General features: G+C 41.9%; 1 protein-coding gene across 1 annotated transcript in view; it reads left to right on the top strand.

Annotated features, from left to right (window-relative positions):
* Nucleotides 1–18,683, top strand: part of ptgr2 (prostaglandin reductase 2) — a 97,796-nt gene that overhangs the window by 48,993 nt on the left and 30,120 nt on the right. Inside the window, exons 5-6 of the mRNA XM_039741497.1 lie at nucleotides 2,322–2,531; nucleotides 14,324–14,445. Coding sequence (XP_039597431.1) covers nucleotides 2,322–2,531; nucleotides 14,324–14,445 — 332 coding nt within the window. The remainder of the gene's footprint in view (nucleotides 1–2,321; nucleotides 2,532–14,323; nucleotides 14,446–18,683) is intronic.

Raw genomic sequence — 18,683 nt, 5'->3', positions numbered from 1 at the left:
CTCTCAATCACTTCCGGGTCAGGTACAAGTCCTTTTCTTCACCCCAGAAGCACGTCATTCCTCTTGTCCACGTGTGCTTCCGGGGCGTAGGGAAAATATCCATTATTCCTCCCTGCAGCGTCCCCTAGTGGCCCCCATGGCATCCAGCAGGGCTGCACATAAAAACTACATTGTCCATGATGCCCTACTGGTCTTCTGGGGACCTCCATGCTGCAAGGAGGGCTCCACCTGGCGGCTTGGGGGTATTGGTCGGGATAAACAGCCGGCCATCTACCACAGAATGTATAAAATGCATCAGTACGCTGTCATCTGTAGAAACAAATGACTTTCAATATAAACCAGAGATCTCATCTTTAACTCATGTAGACTGCGAATCTGAATGAGCTTTCAACAAGACAAAGGTTAATGCCACATATGGGTTAGCCAAACAAGAAAAGCCTATAATAGTGTTTATCAAGAATTAAAGGAAAATATAGCTTGTAAATTGTGAAGAGGTAGAACAATTAATTCGGAAATTTTGTGTTTTTTGTTATTTCGTTGGTATTGTGTCATGCACTATAGCTGCTAGTCCCTTTTGCTTCATTAGTATTTTTTCTTATTATTGTCTTTATTTTTATTATTCTTAAACCAACTCTTTCTAGTTGGGAAAATCATTCACAATCCTGGTGTTAACCCTGATTGTGACTGGCTCAGAATTCTACAGAAAAACGGTTATTCCCAAGTCACACTGTTGGTGATGTGTAATGATCTGCCTTATAGTGTTAGGCCCGAAAAAAATTCTCTGGACTGTATTCTGCTGCCATCCAGTGGACCAAGTAAAATTCCATCCATCCATTCATTTTACAAACAGCTATATTCTAACTACAGGGTCACGGGCGTCTGCTGGAACCAATCCCAGCCAACACAGGGCGCAAGGCAGGAAACAAACCCTGGGCAGGGCGCCAGCCCACCACAGATCAAGTAAAATTATGCTGCAAAAATTATGATTATTTCGATGTTTTCTTTCAGTTTATTATAACTCTATGGTAACTCATCAGTATTCCTAAGAGGGGTAGAACCTTCAGCTAAAAACACAATGACAAGCGAGGAGCCATAAGGTCTGTTTTTAGATCAAACTAAAACTGAACCATTGCTTGAATCGAGCGATAGTGATGATGATGTAAGTTGGTCATCAGATGTTGACATGGGCAGTGAAACTGACTCGTGTTCAGAGGATTCCGACTTGCAAGTTTCAGTGATGTTCATGTTTGGTGTTGACAACCCTGCACATCCTTGTTGCTCATTTACAGGTAACTCCGATCTAAAGGTGTCTGTTGATCATGATTATCTGGATTGCGGTATTTACGATATGTAGTATTGGAAAAGTCACAGTAAACCATTTGCTTGTTGCCGCAGATTTTACGTATGCTACAAATTTTTACATTACCTGTTGACCAGGATATGGATGAAGATCATAAGCTTAAGGGTTCTTGTACTTCTGATCATAAAAAATACCAAGCAGTTTGTATAAAGTCCCCCTGGTCTTGAGCTGAATAAAATACTTGTATATGGATTTTTAATATAAGTGGACTAAAAAACTTGGCAGGTTTTTGTATGTGAATATTTATTATGTATTTTTTTTTGTTGAGAGCAGATATATTTAAGAGTGTGTGATATGTAAAGTGTTTGTCTCTATCTGATACTTTCCATAGGTAAGATTTCGAGCTGTCTACATGACAAGCTTTTGGTGACACTGGAATAAATAGGCCTTGGGTTATTCTATAGGCTATTGTATTTGCCCTGTTTGGTATGAATTGTGAATGGTACAGATTAATTACACATTAGTATTTATACTAGTATTTGCCAGTGTAATAAGGGCAGTATGATGGCACCAGACTCTGTAGAAAGGAATTACAATTACTTTCAGATTTTTTGTAGAGATCATCTCCTAAATTAAGAAGTTGGCGCTCTAAGAATCACCACTTTTCCAAGAATGCATTTGATTAAAGTTTAGACAACAACTGACTAAAACACAGTGTTGAAAATGACAGTCACTTCAATTTACTCTCGTTGTGTACACAGTCCATCAGGCCCAATCCAGTAGAGTAACTTATAAATTCGATGGAATGGAAGGCTCACAGCATGAATGTGCAGCTTAAACATACTGTATGTGTAAGAAATGTCACTTTGGACCAAAACCACAAGGACTGTTTCCTGGACAATGCTGAATCCAGGTTGTTCTAGAGATAAATGTGGAATATAGATTTGTATGCATGGATAGAGGCTATTAATGCCATACCTGTATGCTTACCTTTTATTAATCTTAAATTCTGCTCTTACAGATATGTAGATTAGAAGGCTGTGCCAGAGTAATTGGAATGTGTGGCTCCAATGAAAAGTGCAAAGTCCTGGTGGATGAGCTTGGATTTGACAATGCTATAAACTACAAGCTGGAGGATGTCACCGCCAGGCTTCTGGAGTGCTGCCCTGCTGGGATAGATGTTTATTTTGACAATGTTGGCGGACCGATCAGTGATACTGTAATATCTCAGGTAAAGTATGTTCTGTGATGTGCACAACTATATATTGCCTATGCAGGTTAGTTGCTGGAACCTCCTTCATTATGTTATCTTAGGACAGCATTTCAGATATCAGGTGTTATGACGGTGCAGGTCACTCAGGAGCCTCTTGGACCCGACATTGTCGATAGTCGTGACTCGGATGAGCTGTACTAGAGAGGACACCACACAAAGCAAGGGGAAGGTGCAAACGTGTATAGTGCCTTTATTAAAAACAGCAAATGATGTCCAAATAAATAGTACAGTGTTTCAAAACAGTCCATAAATAAATAATCCATAAAAACATTTGAAAAAGTAGAGGTTAAAATAATCTAATAAATACCATTACACGAGGTTAAAATACTTGCAGGAACAATTATTTTTTTAAAAAAACACCCGTTGCCTTCTCCTTTTAATTGGCAGCTCTCCTCCTTATCCCTCACGAGCCTCGCAGCAGGGGAGTCACCCTATCAGCAGAAGCAGTTGACCTTCATCAGGTCCAGTTGCCTTCCGTTCCCTGGCTACATACAGGCTCCCACACCAGACCGAAACTCGGGTCTCCAACTCGGGCTCTCCCCCCAAGCCTTCTTGACCCCGCTGCATTCTACGGCGAGCCAACCAAACCCCTGGTCACTCCCGCTCCTCAAAACAGCTCAGTGGGAGCGATCCATTCCGACTGCCCCTGACTGTTGGCCATACACTCCGTTTAGGCGCTCCCCTCCCAGCTGCCTGCCTTCTCTCCAATGAGCCTGCACACTTACTCACTCACTCCCACCTTTCACCTCCTGCATTTTTCCTTCACTAACCTCTGTTCTGTCTTTTTTCTTTTTCCCCTATCCTGCACTCGCGCTTCCCCTTTTAAAATGGGGATGTGGCACTGGTGTGGCGATTAGCAGCTATCCGGCATCAATTACGGCCAATGACGATTCTGCACTCGTGCACTTAAGTGCAGGACAACCCGAATCGTATCCAGGAACCACTCCTGCCACGCCACCACACCCCCTCCTTAAAGCCGCGAGTGGAGCGATTATTTATTTAAAAAGGTGCCAATCAGCCACGGACCTCACTTTACCACAGGTGTACATTTGCTAAAATGCTTAAAAATTACAATGTTATAACACACACTGTATATTAAAGAAGATCACTGTCTTATGGTGGAGTGGAAATCAGTGCAGCACAGTGGAATAAAGTCTTACTTCTAACTCTGGGGCTGCTTATTTCAGGTTCAGGTCTTTTTTTCTCAATTGCATCCTTTTCAGCAAAATTCTTTTCTCTTAGCCCATGTTAACATTTAGTCAGAATATATTATTTGATAGTCATTTACCATAAAGCACTAGGTCCATTATAAATAGATGTAGCCAAATTCTTCCCCACTTTCTGGTGTAGAAATTATACTTTCTAGCAATGATTTACAGACATAGATAAATGTGTTGGACCCCTTACTGCTCATTGATCAAGTGATGTATGCCTCATGAAAAGTTATGAAATGACAAGCCATTGTCCCACGTATACCTGCATGCTTTTGATATGTCATCGAGTAAAGCAAAGCAAGTGTGACAAGAGACCAAGTGTTTCTTATTCGATAAAGAAATTCTAAAATGGCCTGGACACATTTGTTTGGTAGCCCTAGAAAAAAATCATAAATAACTGGATTTGAGTGATTTTTCAAACTCACTGTTTTCTTTATTTGGTATCACACATCTCCACTTGTGCAATCCTTCATTCACCCGATTTGAAGTGCAAAAACAGGCTGCTTATTTAAAAAAATGTATTAAAAAAGAAACAGCATATATCTATATGCTATATATATATATATATATATATATATATATATATATATATATATATATATATATATATCATGATTGCGAACAAAAGAAATGTGTCTTGAAAAATACCAAACTTATCCTTTAAGCACAAGAATGATATGCAGTATGTACTCATGGGTCATGGGTTAGTTTAGTTTATTTGTATTTTCTAATTTAAATTACAGTAATACTGCTTTATTGACTGTTTTATCTTGGTAGAGTAATATGTATATATTGCTCTGCTTTCCCCTATTGTATTATTAATATGTAGCCTTAGAATGCCTAATCTCACAGACTTACCACTGTATATAACTTATCCCCAACTTCCCTTCTATAACCTCAGGCAATTAGATGTAGTAAAAAGACAAGCAGGAGTTAAGTTACAAATAAAATAATGTATTACTGATAATATTCATAAATAATAACAAAATGCAAAGTACATTTGAATATTGGCAACCATACAACCTGATTAAATGGTGATGTGTAATTCAGGTGGCACACAGACTTGTAGTTACTTAAAATGTCTCTAGTTAAGGCATCGTTGGTGCTCAGCTTTCAGCCACATGTCTGTTCAAAATGGCTGAAGCTGTGCTCTTCATTGTGTTGTCTTCAGTTCATGGTGTGATGGTCTTCTTCATCAAATCAGTAAGAGAAAAATACTTCTACATCTTCACAGGTTAGCAAGAGAGATGCTTCTTCATCATATGTTGGTTAGAGAGAGAATGTGAGGTTAAGCACGTACATTTATAGATGTTCTCTCCAATTCCTAGAGCCAATAGGACATCATGGTACTTAAAGGCCTCTGAGACAAGCCAATTCCAAACAGCCATATCTCAGACCAATGGGGGAAATAGAACATCTTAACACCTGCAACCCCCCAGGCCATATGTTAAACATCATGGCTTCCTTGCAAGGGGGGTTGAAAGACTTTAGCAGAGAAACACTCCTCAAACTGGTTTAAGACAAAACCCCCCAAATCCTGTCGTAAAATTAGTCATAAACGGGGGGGCAAACACGAATGCCTCTCACCAAAGTAACACTAAATTACATTGCTTTGCCTAGATTACAAATAAAGACATACAAAACATTTATCAAGTTATATGCAAAATCTCACATCACAACACTGACATGAAGTTTCAGTTTTTCTGTGAAATAAGCAATAAAACATTATAAATCTTTGCCGATTTCCCCATTAACAGACATTTGTCAATGCACATTCTGACTTGTATGCAAAATCGGGTTATGAACATCCACAGGAAACAAATTCATAACCTGAGACTTGCATGTACAGTAATCCCTCCTCGATCGCGGGGGTTGCGTTCCAGACCCCCCGCGATAGGTGAAAATCCGCGAAGTAGAAACCATATGTTTGTATGGTTATTTTTATATATTTTAAGCCCTTATAAACTCTCCCACACTGTTAACATTATTAGAGCCCTCTAGACATGAAATAACACCCTTTAGTCAAAAGTTTAAACTGTGCTCCATGACAAGACAGAGATGACAGTTCTTTCTCACAATTAAAAGAATGCAAACATATCTTCTCTTCAAAGGAGCGCTTCAGGAGCAGAGAATGTCAGAGAGAGCGCTCACTAAGAAAAGCAAACAATCAAAAAATCAATACGTGCTAATAAATATGCAGAAGCACCGCGATAAAGCGGCATTTTGTAGAGTAGCTTCCGTATCTTCTAGGCAAACAGCCTCTGTGCAAACAGCCCCTTTGCTCACACTCCCTCCGTCAGGCAGAGAGAGTGAGAGACACAGAGAAAAGCAAACAATCAAGCACCGTGCCGGAAGCATATCGTATAGCATTGAGGAGTTTTAGTTAATATGTAATACATGCTCTGATTGGGTAGCTTCTAAGCCATCTGCCAATAGCGTCCCTTGTATGAAATCAACTGGGCAAACAAACTGAGGAAGCATGTACCATAAATTAAAAGGCCCATTGTCCACAGAAAGCCGCGAACCAGCGAAAAATCCGTGATATATATTTAGATGTGCTTACATTTAAAATCCGCGATAGAGTGAAGCCGCGAAAGTCAAAGCGCGATATAGCGAGGGATTACTGTATTTGCTTTTTTAGCCTATTTTATTGAGGGTGGCAGTAACAGGGTGATGTTACCAACACGTCTTTTTCGTTCTACACCATGTCACTGAAACTAATGTTTAACAAATATATGTGGATCATTTAGTGTTGGGCAGAGGTGAGGGTCTAGCTTGAGACATGCATGTGTTTTACTTTTAAAAATTCATCAGAACTGTTAGAAAATTGCAAACTACATTATAAGTCTAGGAATGGTAAACCAATGGTGGCGAACCTATGGCACCCGTGCCATCGCCCCAACACAGAGTTCGTTACTAGAAAGCCAGAGGGATGCGGGGGCAGGCTGCTCCCTTCCCCCTTTCCACGCACACCTGACGACATTTCTCACATCACCCTCCCCTCTGCCCAGCAGCCCAATGGGAGCGCTTCCTGTCTCTCCTGTCTGGGATAAGGCGGGCGGCTCACGTGCGTCGTGAGGGTGCGGCACGGACGGCAGCCTGTTGAGTCTGTTGTGAAGGTGATTCCTGTGTTGGGACTGGAGAGGATGTGGTACAGCGGGTCCACAGCTCAAAATTGAAAAGGCCAGGTGTAATAGATAATCGCCGCACTCGCGGCTTAGAGGGGGTAGTGGTAGTGCGGCCGGAGCAGTTCCCGGGAGCTTCATGATGCGGGTGGTCCTCTCTTAAGTGTACAGGTGAGGAGTCGCCCGCATCTGTAATTGTTGCCGGGAGCTGCTAATCGCCACACCTGATCCACGTCCCCATAATATATAATAGAAGTGCGAGGCAGATGGAAAGGGAGAAAAAAAGAGAGAGAACGGGAATGGAGGTTAATGGGGAAGACCTGCGTGAAACACTTGAGAAAGTAGAAGGGATGACAAAGGACAGCACAGTTAGTTCTGAAAATGAAATCCTTAAAGTTTGGAATCCTCTGCCAAATAATTTTAAGTCAATGAAAGCACTTGGGATTGCTTTCCTTACTGTGTTTGGATCATCTTATACTTTTGAGCAGCTGTTTTCAGCTTTGAATTATATCAAATCTGACACCAGAAACAGACTAACAGATGACCTGAGTGCTGCATGTGTTACTCTCAAACTTACAAAGTATGAGCCAAGCAAGGTTAGACAAATTATCAGCATGCATGCAACAGCAAAACTCACAAATGCATGCCAAATGCAAACTTTTACCTTTCAATAAATAGTTGTTTGTATCATTGAAAGCTCTGTTATTATGTTTTTCTTTTAAGACAAAAGATGTTAATGTATGAGTTATTTTTTCTAAACTAAAATCTCAGTATTCAGGTTACATTGCCGTGTTGGCACTTTGCGATAAATAAGTGGGTTTTGGGTTGCAGTTTGGGCACTCGGTCTCTAAAAGGTAAAGACAATAGAAGCACCAAGTCTCACCCCCCAGCAACCTCTTAGCAGCCAGCCTTATTTCATAGGCACCTCCAGCAATCAGGAGGGTGAGGCTGGGAATCCTTTATTCTTATAACAAAAAAACGGGTTTAGCCCACATGTTAGGCAGCAGCGATAATCCAATTGTGTTTCATGACATTCATTATTCACTCTGCTGCTTCTGCTTGAAGGGAAAAGGCGAGGCCCTTACTTAATGAGCCGTCTGCATTCTAGTGTGCAACCTGGTATTACTGGTAGCAAATTTTCACATTCGGTGTTCTAAGTTTCAGTCAGTAGTTTTCATTTATCGGTTAGTTTGTGTTTTGCACTTGTAAAGGAACCTGACAGTTTTACTCACTGCTTTGGCTTCCTCTGTAAGATTCATGCACATTAGTATGGCTTGTGTGTTTTGTTTCGTAAAGGTAAATTGGTCTCTTTTTTTGGTTTGATGTAATTTTCTTTATTATCTCACAATAGTTTTTACAGAAAGTCTGCTAGTTTTTTGAATAACTAAAAGTGTAACTCATTGCACCTCAGCGTGTATCACACTGGACTGCTTAATGCAGGACTGCAGATTTACAAATAATTATGAGTGCTGCTTGATATGCTCATCAAATTTAGAGACTGTGGTTGTTTGTGGTTAGATGAACGGCAGGAAGCACATCTTAGATAAGCACAGCCATACGGCTTGATTTAAATTTCAGAAGTTTGACATCAACAGGAACAATTTAGGCAGTTTCACTTTTATTTTTTATATGATTTAATAGTCTGAAAGGTTTTGCGCCTTTGTTCTGTCGTATTGAGTGTTATGCAACTGGCAGCTTATTTGGTGAGAATATACAGTGGAATCAGAAAATATTTAGACTCTTTCACAATTTTTCAAATGTTACTATGTTGCAACAAGTCAAGTCAAGTTGGGGAGCATGCACTGGCACAGCGTGTTGCCATACCCACTACACGGCGAAACAACTCAGGATCCCGGTTTGCAACCCCCCGGGCAGACACGCGGTCCAGTCCCGCCCTCCGAAAATTATTCTCTATCTGCCACAGCCAGGTGTTACGTGGGCGACCCCTTATCCTGGTCCAGCCACTCGGGTCCCCAACAATGAGGATCACCCTCAGGGAAATGCGCTACATGACCGTAGTACCGTAACTGACACTCCCTCACAATGCAGGTGATGTGCCTCATTCGGGACTCCATGAGCAACAAAGTTAAATTAACGGTGCCCAAGGATTTTCTAAAGAGACACAAGGAGTCCAGTCTTTGTCTCAGGTCACTGGATATCGTCAATGTCTCGCAACAATATAGCAAGACAGGAAGCACCAGGACTCTAAAGACTTGGACCGTCGTCCTTTTGCAGATATCGGGAGCGCCACACACCCCTTTCCAGCGACCTCATGACCCCCTCATGCTCTCCCAATCTGTCTACAGACTTCACAGGAAGAGTCACCAGAGACATGAATGTCACTGCCAAGGTAAGTAAAACCTCTCGACGAGGTCGACACTCTCTCTGCAGACAGACACACTGCTGATGGCCGTGCCCAAGAGCTCATTAAAGACCTGGATGTTTTTTATCAGGACACTCGCTAGTCCAGACTCTCAGACTCCTCGCTCAGTCTCTCGAGCACCCCGATCAGAACCTCCAATGAAGATCATAACATCGTCAGCAAAGTCAAGATCCGTGAATCTTTCTTCACCAACAGATGCCCCACAGCTGCTGGACCCCACGACCTTGCCCAACACCCAGTCCATACAAGAATTGAACAGAGTAGGAGCAGAACACACCCCTGATGAACCCCAGAATCAACTGGGAAAAACGCAGAGGTCCTGCCTCCACTCTGCACAATACTCACAGTACCAGGGTACAGGCCAGCCATGATATCCATGATATCCAGCAACCTCAAACCCTCGATATCCATGATCTCCGCGAACCCTCAGGATGCTTCACAGGGCAGCACGATCAACCAAACGCTATGTTGTAACCCATCCATCCATTATCCAATCCGCTATATCCTAACTACAGGGTCACGGGGATCTGCTAGGGCCAATCCCAGCCAACACAGGACGCAAGGCAGGAAACAAACCCCGGGCAGGGCGCCAGCCCACCGCAGGGTGTGCACACACATATACACACACACAGCACACACTAGGACAATTTAGAATCGCCAGTGCACCTAACCTGCATGTCTTTGGACTGTAGGAGGAAACCGGAGTACCCGGAGGAAACCCACACAGACACAGAGAGAACATGCAAACTCCACACAGGGAGGGAGGACCCGGGAAGCGAACCTGGGTCTCCTAACTGCGAGGCAGCACTGGTGCTTGGAAATAATCCCAGTTCTCTTCTGTCTTTCTTCCTGAGCAATCTGAAATGCTTCAAGCTGAGTACATTAGAATAATCTGAATAAGAGCAGGCCATTCAGCCCATCAAAGCTCGTCAGTCCTATCCACTTAAACATCAAGTCGAGTTCTGAAAGTCCCTAAAGTCTTGTTGTCTACCACACTACCTGGTCACTTATTCCAAGTGTCTGTTGTTCTCAGTGTAAAGAAAAACTCCCTAATGTTTGTGTGAAATTTCCCCTTAACAAGTTTCCAACTGTTTGCCACGTGTTGATGAACTCATTTTAAGGTAACAGCTTTGATCCAATATGCTAATTCCCTTCAGACTTTTAACATTTCAATCAGGTCTATACTTAATCTCCTTTTATTTAAACTAAAAAGAGTCATTCAGTCTTTCTTCATAACTCAACCCCTGTAGCCCTGAATCAGTCCAGTCGCTCTTCTCTGGACCTTTTCTTGTGCTGCTTTGTCCTTTTTGTAGCCTGGAGACCAAAACTGCACACAGGACTCCAGTTGAGGCGTCACCAGTGTGTTATAAAAGTTGAGCAGAACCTCCTGTGACTTGTACTCCACACATCAAGGCGCTATATAACCTGACATTCTGTTAGCCTTCTTAATGGCTTCTGAACGCTGTCTGGCAGGTGATAGTGTCGGGTCCACTACAACTCCTAAGTCCTTCTCATAAGGTGTTGTGGTGTATGGCCGGCCTTTTCGGTACACTTGAAAGCGACAACCGAACAATTCAGCGGCAGCCATCAACTCACATGCAGAACCATAGGTGAAGGGCTTAAGTATTTCACTCTTCTAGTGCTCCTGTGTAGTATAATTATCTCCTGTACCGTCATCAGTCCACACCTTGAACCTGTCCCAGTCATTCAATACATAAGACACAATGTTCCTCCGGATATCAAGAGTGAGCCTGATATGGCTGTGCAGTATGTAATAAAGAGAATGGAAAAGGTAGGTGCCATCTCCGGGAATGGAAACCACTCGGTAAGTGACAGTTCTTTGATCGATGGTGATCACCTCGATAGACATGTTAATGGGGGTACGGTTGGAATGATGAAGGAAATGGGTACCTGAACAATGTAAAGTAAGTGTAAAATACCTAAACAATAACTATAATTGTAATAAACGAACAATAAAACAGCAGAGAAGCCGTGGATTAAACAAAAAGGCTGTAGTTATCAGTAGGGAGACGTGAATCCCGTAGCGAAGCAAGGAAGGGAATGTAGAGACCGGAGCGAAGGATGGTCTTATATAGGCAGGCAGCCAACAACGTGGGAGGCGTTGGGATGGGGGACCAACGCCACCTCACACGGTGACCGAGGTGCAGGCTATGGACGTATATATGTACGTAAGTAGGATTCAGTTAGTGTTGGGAACCCGTGTACCAAATTTCTTGAAGATGGTCCCATAAGTAACAAAGACTGTTGAAAAGTTCAATATGGCGGCCGACAGTGGCATCATACCACCGAAATAATTACGTACATTGGTTTCGGTTAGCGCAGGGAAGCCGCCTACCAAATTTCGAGAAGATGGGGCCATAAATAAGAAAGTTCAACATGGCCGACGTTGTTGACCGTTATGACTGTTATTCGTAGAATTTCGAAATGAAACCTGCTTAACTGTTGTAAGTAAGCTGTAAGGAATGAGCCTGCCAAATTTCAGCCTTCTACCTACACGGGAAGTTGGAGAATTAGTGACGTTGGAAAGTTCAATATGGCGGCCGACAGTGGTGTCATACCACTTAAATAAGTATGTCCATTGGTTTCGGTTAGCGCAGGGAAGCTGCCTACCAAATTTCGTGAAGATGGGGCAATAAATAAGAAAGTTCAAAATGGCGGACGTTGTTGACCGTTATGACCGTTACGCGTAGAATTTCAAAATGAAACCTGCTTAACTTTTGTAAGTAAGCTGTAAGAAATGGGCCTGCCAAATTTCAGCCTTCTACCTACACGGGAAATAGGAGAATTAGTGACGTTTGGAAAATTCAATATGGAGGCCGATCAACTGCATGACTGTTTCACCAATCAGACGTAGCAACAATAATCATATGGCTCCGTTTCACCAATAAGATGTAGCCATGCAGTAACATGACCACACACAAACTTCCTGCGTCTTGCAGCCTGTGAGAGACTTTTTAGTCATGCGGGGCTCCTGTTCCCTGCTAAACGGTCACAGCTTCACTACAAGAACCTTGAGAAGCGTAACCATCACTTCACTGAGTGAAGAACAAGCACATGTTAATCAAACATGCACAGGCACAGGCAGTCATGGTAAAATGAGACTTCTTGTATGTCCACAAGCTGCCTTGTTCTGATGTTATTTTCCATCAGCTGTGCTATTTGGAGGGTAAGTGTGTGACGATGCCGGTCCTCTACAGACTCCCTCTTCCCACATGGGAGTCTGCTGAACCCACACCATCGATAGTTATGACTGAGATGAGCTGACATATGAGGATAATTCATTGATGAGGCCAGAGGATGGTGGAAAAAGTATTCAAGTGCTTTTATTAAAAAACAGTCAAAACAAAAGTGTCAGTGGTGCAGTGTTCTAAAAAACAGTACATATATAAATCCATAAAAATCATTGTGAAAAGTAAGAATAAAAAAATCAATAAATAAATCCGCTAAAAATCCGAGGTTAAAATGCAGACTAACTCCTCCTGATCTCAGCCCACCTCCTTCTCATTCTCCTGGCTCACCCATTGCTCGCGTAGCCGGCGGAGACTCAGCAGCCACAAGCTCTTTTCTTTTCTCCTTTTCTTTGATTCCCCCTTCTTTTTTTTTGTGCTGACCCGTATATATACACTCCCGTCTCCGTGGGCCTTAATCACACGCCGCAGTAAGCCAATAAATCAATTGAGAACGATCGGACCCGCACGTGCAGGTGCAACTCATTCCAACTACCTCATTAACTCCCCACGGTCGTGCAGTTACGCCCATGGAGAGTGACACGGCTTTATGGATTTGAAACTGGCCTTTTTTTCATGAAGCCGCGGACCCGCTACACCATAAAGTGCGTATGCAGTATGAGACTGTCAGTGTACCGGAGATCTCGTCACTGTAAGTAGTCTGCACTGTTCACACATACATGTTACCTACTGTAGGTATCGGCTTCAAAAGCTTTGTTGTGAAAAACTGAGAATTGGAACTTTGTGTTATTTGTGCATCTTTATTTTGTAAAGATGTCATTTATTTTTACTCATTTTTTATTATATTATTTGGAAATAGCAGAATTTGCACATTATTTTATAGTTTTGTCTGTCTTATTACAACATTTCTAAAATATAAATAATTTATTATGATCAAACAGTTACTCAGTACTTGAGTAGTCTTTTCACCAAATACTTTTTTACTCTTACTTTTTACTTCTACTTGAGTAATATTATTTTGAAGTAAAGCTACTCTTACTTGAGTACAATTTTTGGCTACTCTACCCACCTCTGGTAACAGAGCAAGATGCACAGGACAGAAAGATATGGAAGAAGATGATCCACTGTAGTGAACCCTAATGGGAGAAGCCAAAAGAAGAAGAAGAAGAAGTAAAGCTGTAGTGACCCATTTGTCAAAAGAAAAAGTTTTATTTGCACATCTCAAATGGGGCACATTTTGAACTTAGCAAACAACTTTGGCACACTTCCTCTAGTTCATGCTAATGAATAATAGAGAAGTTGGGAGCTTGCAGTAGATGACTTGTTGTGAAGAAATGGTGTTTAATAATAATAATTTGTTACATTTATATAGCTCTTTTCTCAGTACTCAAAGCTCTATCCACACAGGGAGGAACCAGGAAGCAAACCCACAATCTTCCACAGTCTCTTTACTGCAAAGCAGCAGCAGCACTAGCACTGCGCCACCTGTGAGGATGTCTAAGAAACATTAATCAAAAATGTCTCATTAGTAAAGCAGTAGTGACCCATCTCAAATGGTGTACTTTTTGAATTTAGCAAACAACTTTGGCACACTTCTTTGTGGGACATGTCTATTTCTTTTTTTGCAGTTGCTTGTTTGCGTTTTCAATGCGTTTTCTTCCACTCCTCCACTTTTGTGTGACTCATTTACCACTTTACACAGTAACATGCTTTTGGTTCTTAGGCTGACTTTCCAAAGTTGCTGGTAATTTAAGCATTCTTTTTGCTCTGTCTCAGTATTATTACGCCTATTTTTCTTAACTGTCTCCCTCGATTTTAGATGAACAAAGATGGACATGTAATCCTGTGCGGACAGATCTCTCAGTACAACAGGGATGTTCCATATCCACCTCCACTGCCAGCCAGTACCCAGGAGGTGCTGCTCACCAGAAACATAACCAGGTATCACTCGCATGTTTTTACATCCCTTTTCCTGGAAAATGATATAATAATCCAGTGAATGCCTTCCACATTATTTAACAAATATATAAATGAATCTCTTGTCATTGTGTGTAGTGAACTCCTCTTTTTAGTTTCCCACATTGGTCTTCAGAAAAGAAAAATACACTAACCTTTATTTCACTCCGATCTGTTCAATAGACGTTAAAAAAGGTTCATCAAAGGCGCTTTTCCACTGCATAGTATGGCACAGCATGGTTCAGTACAGCTCACCTTGGTTCGGCTCAGTTCGGCTCGGTTTGCATTTCGACTGCAGTTCAGTACTGCTTTAGAGTGGGCGGGCTTATTCATGTGTCGTTATAGTTGCGCCGCCTCTACTGCCGTGACACCGTGGAACTTTTACAACAACACGCAGACAACGACAACACTTTAGCTCGACGCGCAAGGGTAAGCATCTAAAAAAAGCACATCACTAGCTAACTTTTATCACTGTTGCAAAGCATAAAATGAACTTAACTGCCAGTGTAACATTAAAATGCTGATTCTGTATATTACAGATCTTCCACATTTTGCAAAAAAGTCGCCGCAACAGACCATCTGTTTGGACATTTAACCGTGCTTCAGAGTGGTGGGATGTGATTGTTCCCGGTTTTACAAACACTCAGTGGCTGGAGAACTTTCGAATGTCTGAGGAAACATTCATCCACTTATGCAACAAACTGCGTCCAGCGATTGAGAGACGGGACACAAACTTCCGCGTGTGTGTACCTTTAAAGAAAAGACTAGCCAGTGACGCAGTAATGACGATTTTCTCCGGCCAATCAGTGACCAGCAGAGTTTACACGTCACGTTTTGGTAACGGTTGCGCTTGGAACCTCGGCTGAGGTGGTACTAAAAAAAGGACCAGGTACCAGGTACAGTTCCCAGTGGAAAACCCCCCAAAAGTGAGCTGAACTGAACCGTGTCGTGCCGTACTATGCAGTGGAAAAGCGCCATTATTTTGGAGTTAAGCAGAGGAGACCTGCTATACCTGTGACGGTGAAGTAAATACAGTAATCTTAATGGGCCATACGGTATTTAATAGAAGTGTCAAATTGATGTTGCATGTTGGGAGATTTTAACTTGTATAATTACTCCAGTCAGAAAAAACAAAACATTGATTTGCTTCTTTTAAAAAAGTGTAGGTGTTTCTTATACACTGTAGAGTACTGAATCCAAATCTGACCACAGCATTGCTCTTTTACATCCAGTTTTTCAGAGATGAAGATTTAAACTAAACAAACAAAACTATTAAAAAAACAATACTTTAAAAAATGTAAATGACATGTGCAGTTGTTTAAATTGTGACGCGTAAGTCACTGTCTTGCACCAGAGAGAAGACGCTGAGTCCAAAGACTTGACAACAAAACAAAACAGTTATTCAGTGCAAATACGCAGCCTTGGCCCTCTTAAGTAGGAGATTAAATTGAGTCTGTATATTATTATCATCACTTTCGAGGTGTAATATGTTTGTCACTTCAACGCACATTAAAATAATGATTTAGTTATATGAACTACTAGCTGTCCCCTGCAACCTGCATCTCCGCCCACGTAGTAGTAAAACAGGACAAACTTTAAAAATCAATTTAAAAAAAATGTAATTTGTATTGAGAATTTATATTGACAGGTTTCGTATCCGAGGGCCTCTTGATCTATACTAATAAAAGGCAAAGCCCTCACTCACTCACTCACTCACTCATCACTAATTCTCCAACTTCCCGTGTAGGTAGAAGGCTGAAGTTTGGCTGGCTCATTCCTTACAGCTTACTTACAAAAGTGAGGCAAGTTTCATTTCGAAATTCTACGCGTAAGGGTCATAATTGAATCCTACTTACGTACATATATACAGCCATGGCCTGCAGCTCGGTCGACGTGTGAGGCAGAGTTGCGTCACCCATCACCACGCCTCCCACGTAGTTGGCTGCCTGCCTATATTGCGTCTCCCTTACCCACGCCTCCCACGTAATTGAGTGCCTGCCCATATAAGGCCGTCTGTCACCAGCAATCCAATAGACACTGTGCCGCTACGAGGCGGTTGTCATGCCTAAGACGAATACGATTTTCGCGAGATACAAGTTTAGTGAGAAGACGCAAGGTATAAACGAGACTTTTGATCACTTTGTAACAGAGTTAAAATTGCTGATGAAGGACTGTGCTTATGCAAACGAAGATGAGATGGTCAGGGATAGAATAGTGTTTGGCACAAACTCAGCGAAAGTGCAAGAGAAACTTTTAAGTGCCTTGTCTGAGCTAACATTAAATAAAGCTGTGGACATTGCAACATCACACGAGATAGCACAAGCACAGCTGAGAACCTTCGATGCATGTACTCCGAGCGGCTCACGTGAACAGACTGTGAACGAAATATGCAGACAACAAGCAAAAGCTCCAAAGAGCGCTGAACAAAAAACGCATTACACAATTGAGAAGGCAGCAAAAGAATATGAAGTGAGTGATGCATACAAGCATATTCATAAGTGCAGCTACTGCGGAAAACAAAGCACACGGTGGAAAAAGTCAATGTCCCGCTAAAGGAAGACAGTGCAAAAAATGTGGTAAATTGAACCACTTCGCTAAAGTTTGCAGGACTGGGAAAGGTAAACCCGTGCATGCAGTGTGTGATGTCTCACATAAAGAAGAAGACGAGCTGTTTATTGATGCAGTAAGAAAGGAACAACCATCTGAATCTGAACAAGCCTTGCAGACATATCAGTAGGAAAGCAAGGTGTAAAGCTTAAGTTTAAATTAAGTTCATAGACACGCTGCCGCTAAATATTCGCAGGCAAATTCACAACTTAATACCGGTAATGCCTGTTAAACATTTTAGATTCACGAGTACCGATTTGGGTAGTGAACACTTCGATGATTGAAACCTGTTATCTTTACAACGATTGACAAACACGGAATGTAACTTGAACACAACACGTCCTCCAAATACATTTAACCTGATTGAAAGAAATAATGACAATCAAATCATGGATGACAGCAACACTCACAAAACAATTACTGTATATTGACAATCATGTTACGTTATTTTTAAAATGTTTTGTTTTCTTTTTCATAACTTCTTTAACACACTACTTCTCTGCTGCGATGCACGGGTATTTTGCTAGTATACAATATTTTTGGATTTGCTATCGGGGCGAGGACATATAGGTTTCTTAGGGAGCTAACTCGGGAGAAAGCGACATAAAGCTGACCATGCGAGAAGCCTGGTGAGCTAAGATCAACTCCTGCCATCTTGAGTGTCTGTCCTTGGGCCTTGTTAATTGACATTGCAAGAGCAGAGCTTCACAGGGAACTGTAATATCTTGAATCGTGATTAGAAGAAAAATCTCTCTCGCCAATGCCACATCAGACCGACTCGAACGGAGGCTGGCGCATGAGTGAGGAGGGTCCTGTCTGCTTCACCCTCCCCTCGCCCTGCTACATATCTCTTGGAATCACATGAATAAATCAGTACTGCAAACGAATTGTGATACATAGTGCAATAAGAGAAGTTGCAAAATCAAGTGGGATGTTCAAGCAAATTATAGAAAAAACCTGATATAAATCCATTAAGTAGTTCTCTTTCTCGTGAAAAGCGGACAGGCATACAGACAGACATTGGATTGATATATACAGTATATATACTGTATATATACAGTATATATATATACTGTATATGTATGTATGTATATATATATATATATATATATATATATATATATATATATATATATATTGTGGTGGATGGCCGGGGCCCTTGCCCAGCCAGGATGCCCAAAGTCTGGAAGGACCCCGGGGAAAGAAGATTATCTGGACAGTTTTTTCCCCAGGCCAATAGAGGGCAGCCCCTTGGTTTCCAGGGGGCGCATGGACCTTATTTGGTCACAGAAATAATAAACAGAAGTGTGACCGGAAGAAGCTCGTTAGGCACCTGGAGTCCATCCAAGTGACCTATAAAAAGGAGCCACCTCACTCCATAAGTGACCAGAGTCGGGAGCAGAGGACAAAGCCAGAAGAGGAGTGGAGGGAGAAGGACTGGTGACAAGAAGGGACTGAATGGTGTTGGTGTGTTGCGTTGTGTTTCCTGGTAATGTGGACTAGTAAAACTGTAAATAAACGTTTGAAGTGTGGCAAAACCTGTCTCCTGCCTGTCTGTGTTAGGGTTAGGGCAGTGGTACACCCCTAGTAGCTCACAATATATATATATATATGTA

The sequence above is a fragment of the Polypterus senegalus genome, chromosome 18 (assembly GCF_016835505.1).
Source record: "Polypterus senegalus isolate Bchr_013 chromosome 18, ASM1683550v1, whole genome shotgun sequence".
In the NCBI taxonomy this organism is placed as follows: Eukaryota; Metazoa; Chordata; class Cladistia; order Polypteriformes; family Polypteridae; genus Polypterus; species Polypterus senegalus.
The sequence above is the reverse complement of the archived record's forward strand: the minus strand, read 5'-3'. Positions and strand labels throughout refer to the sequence as shown.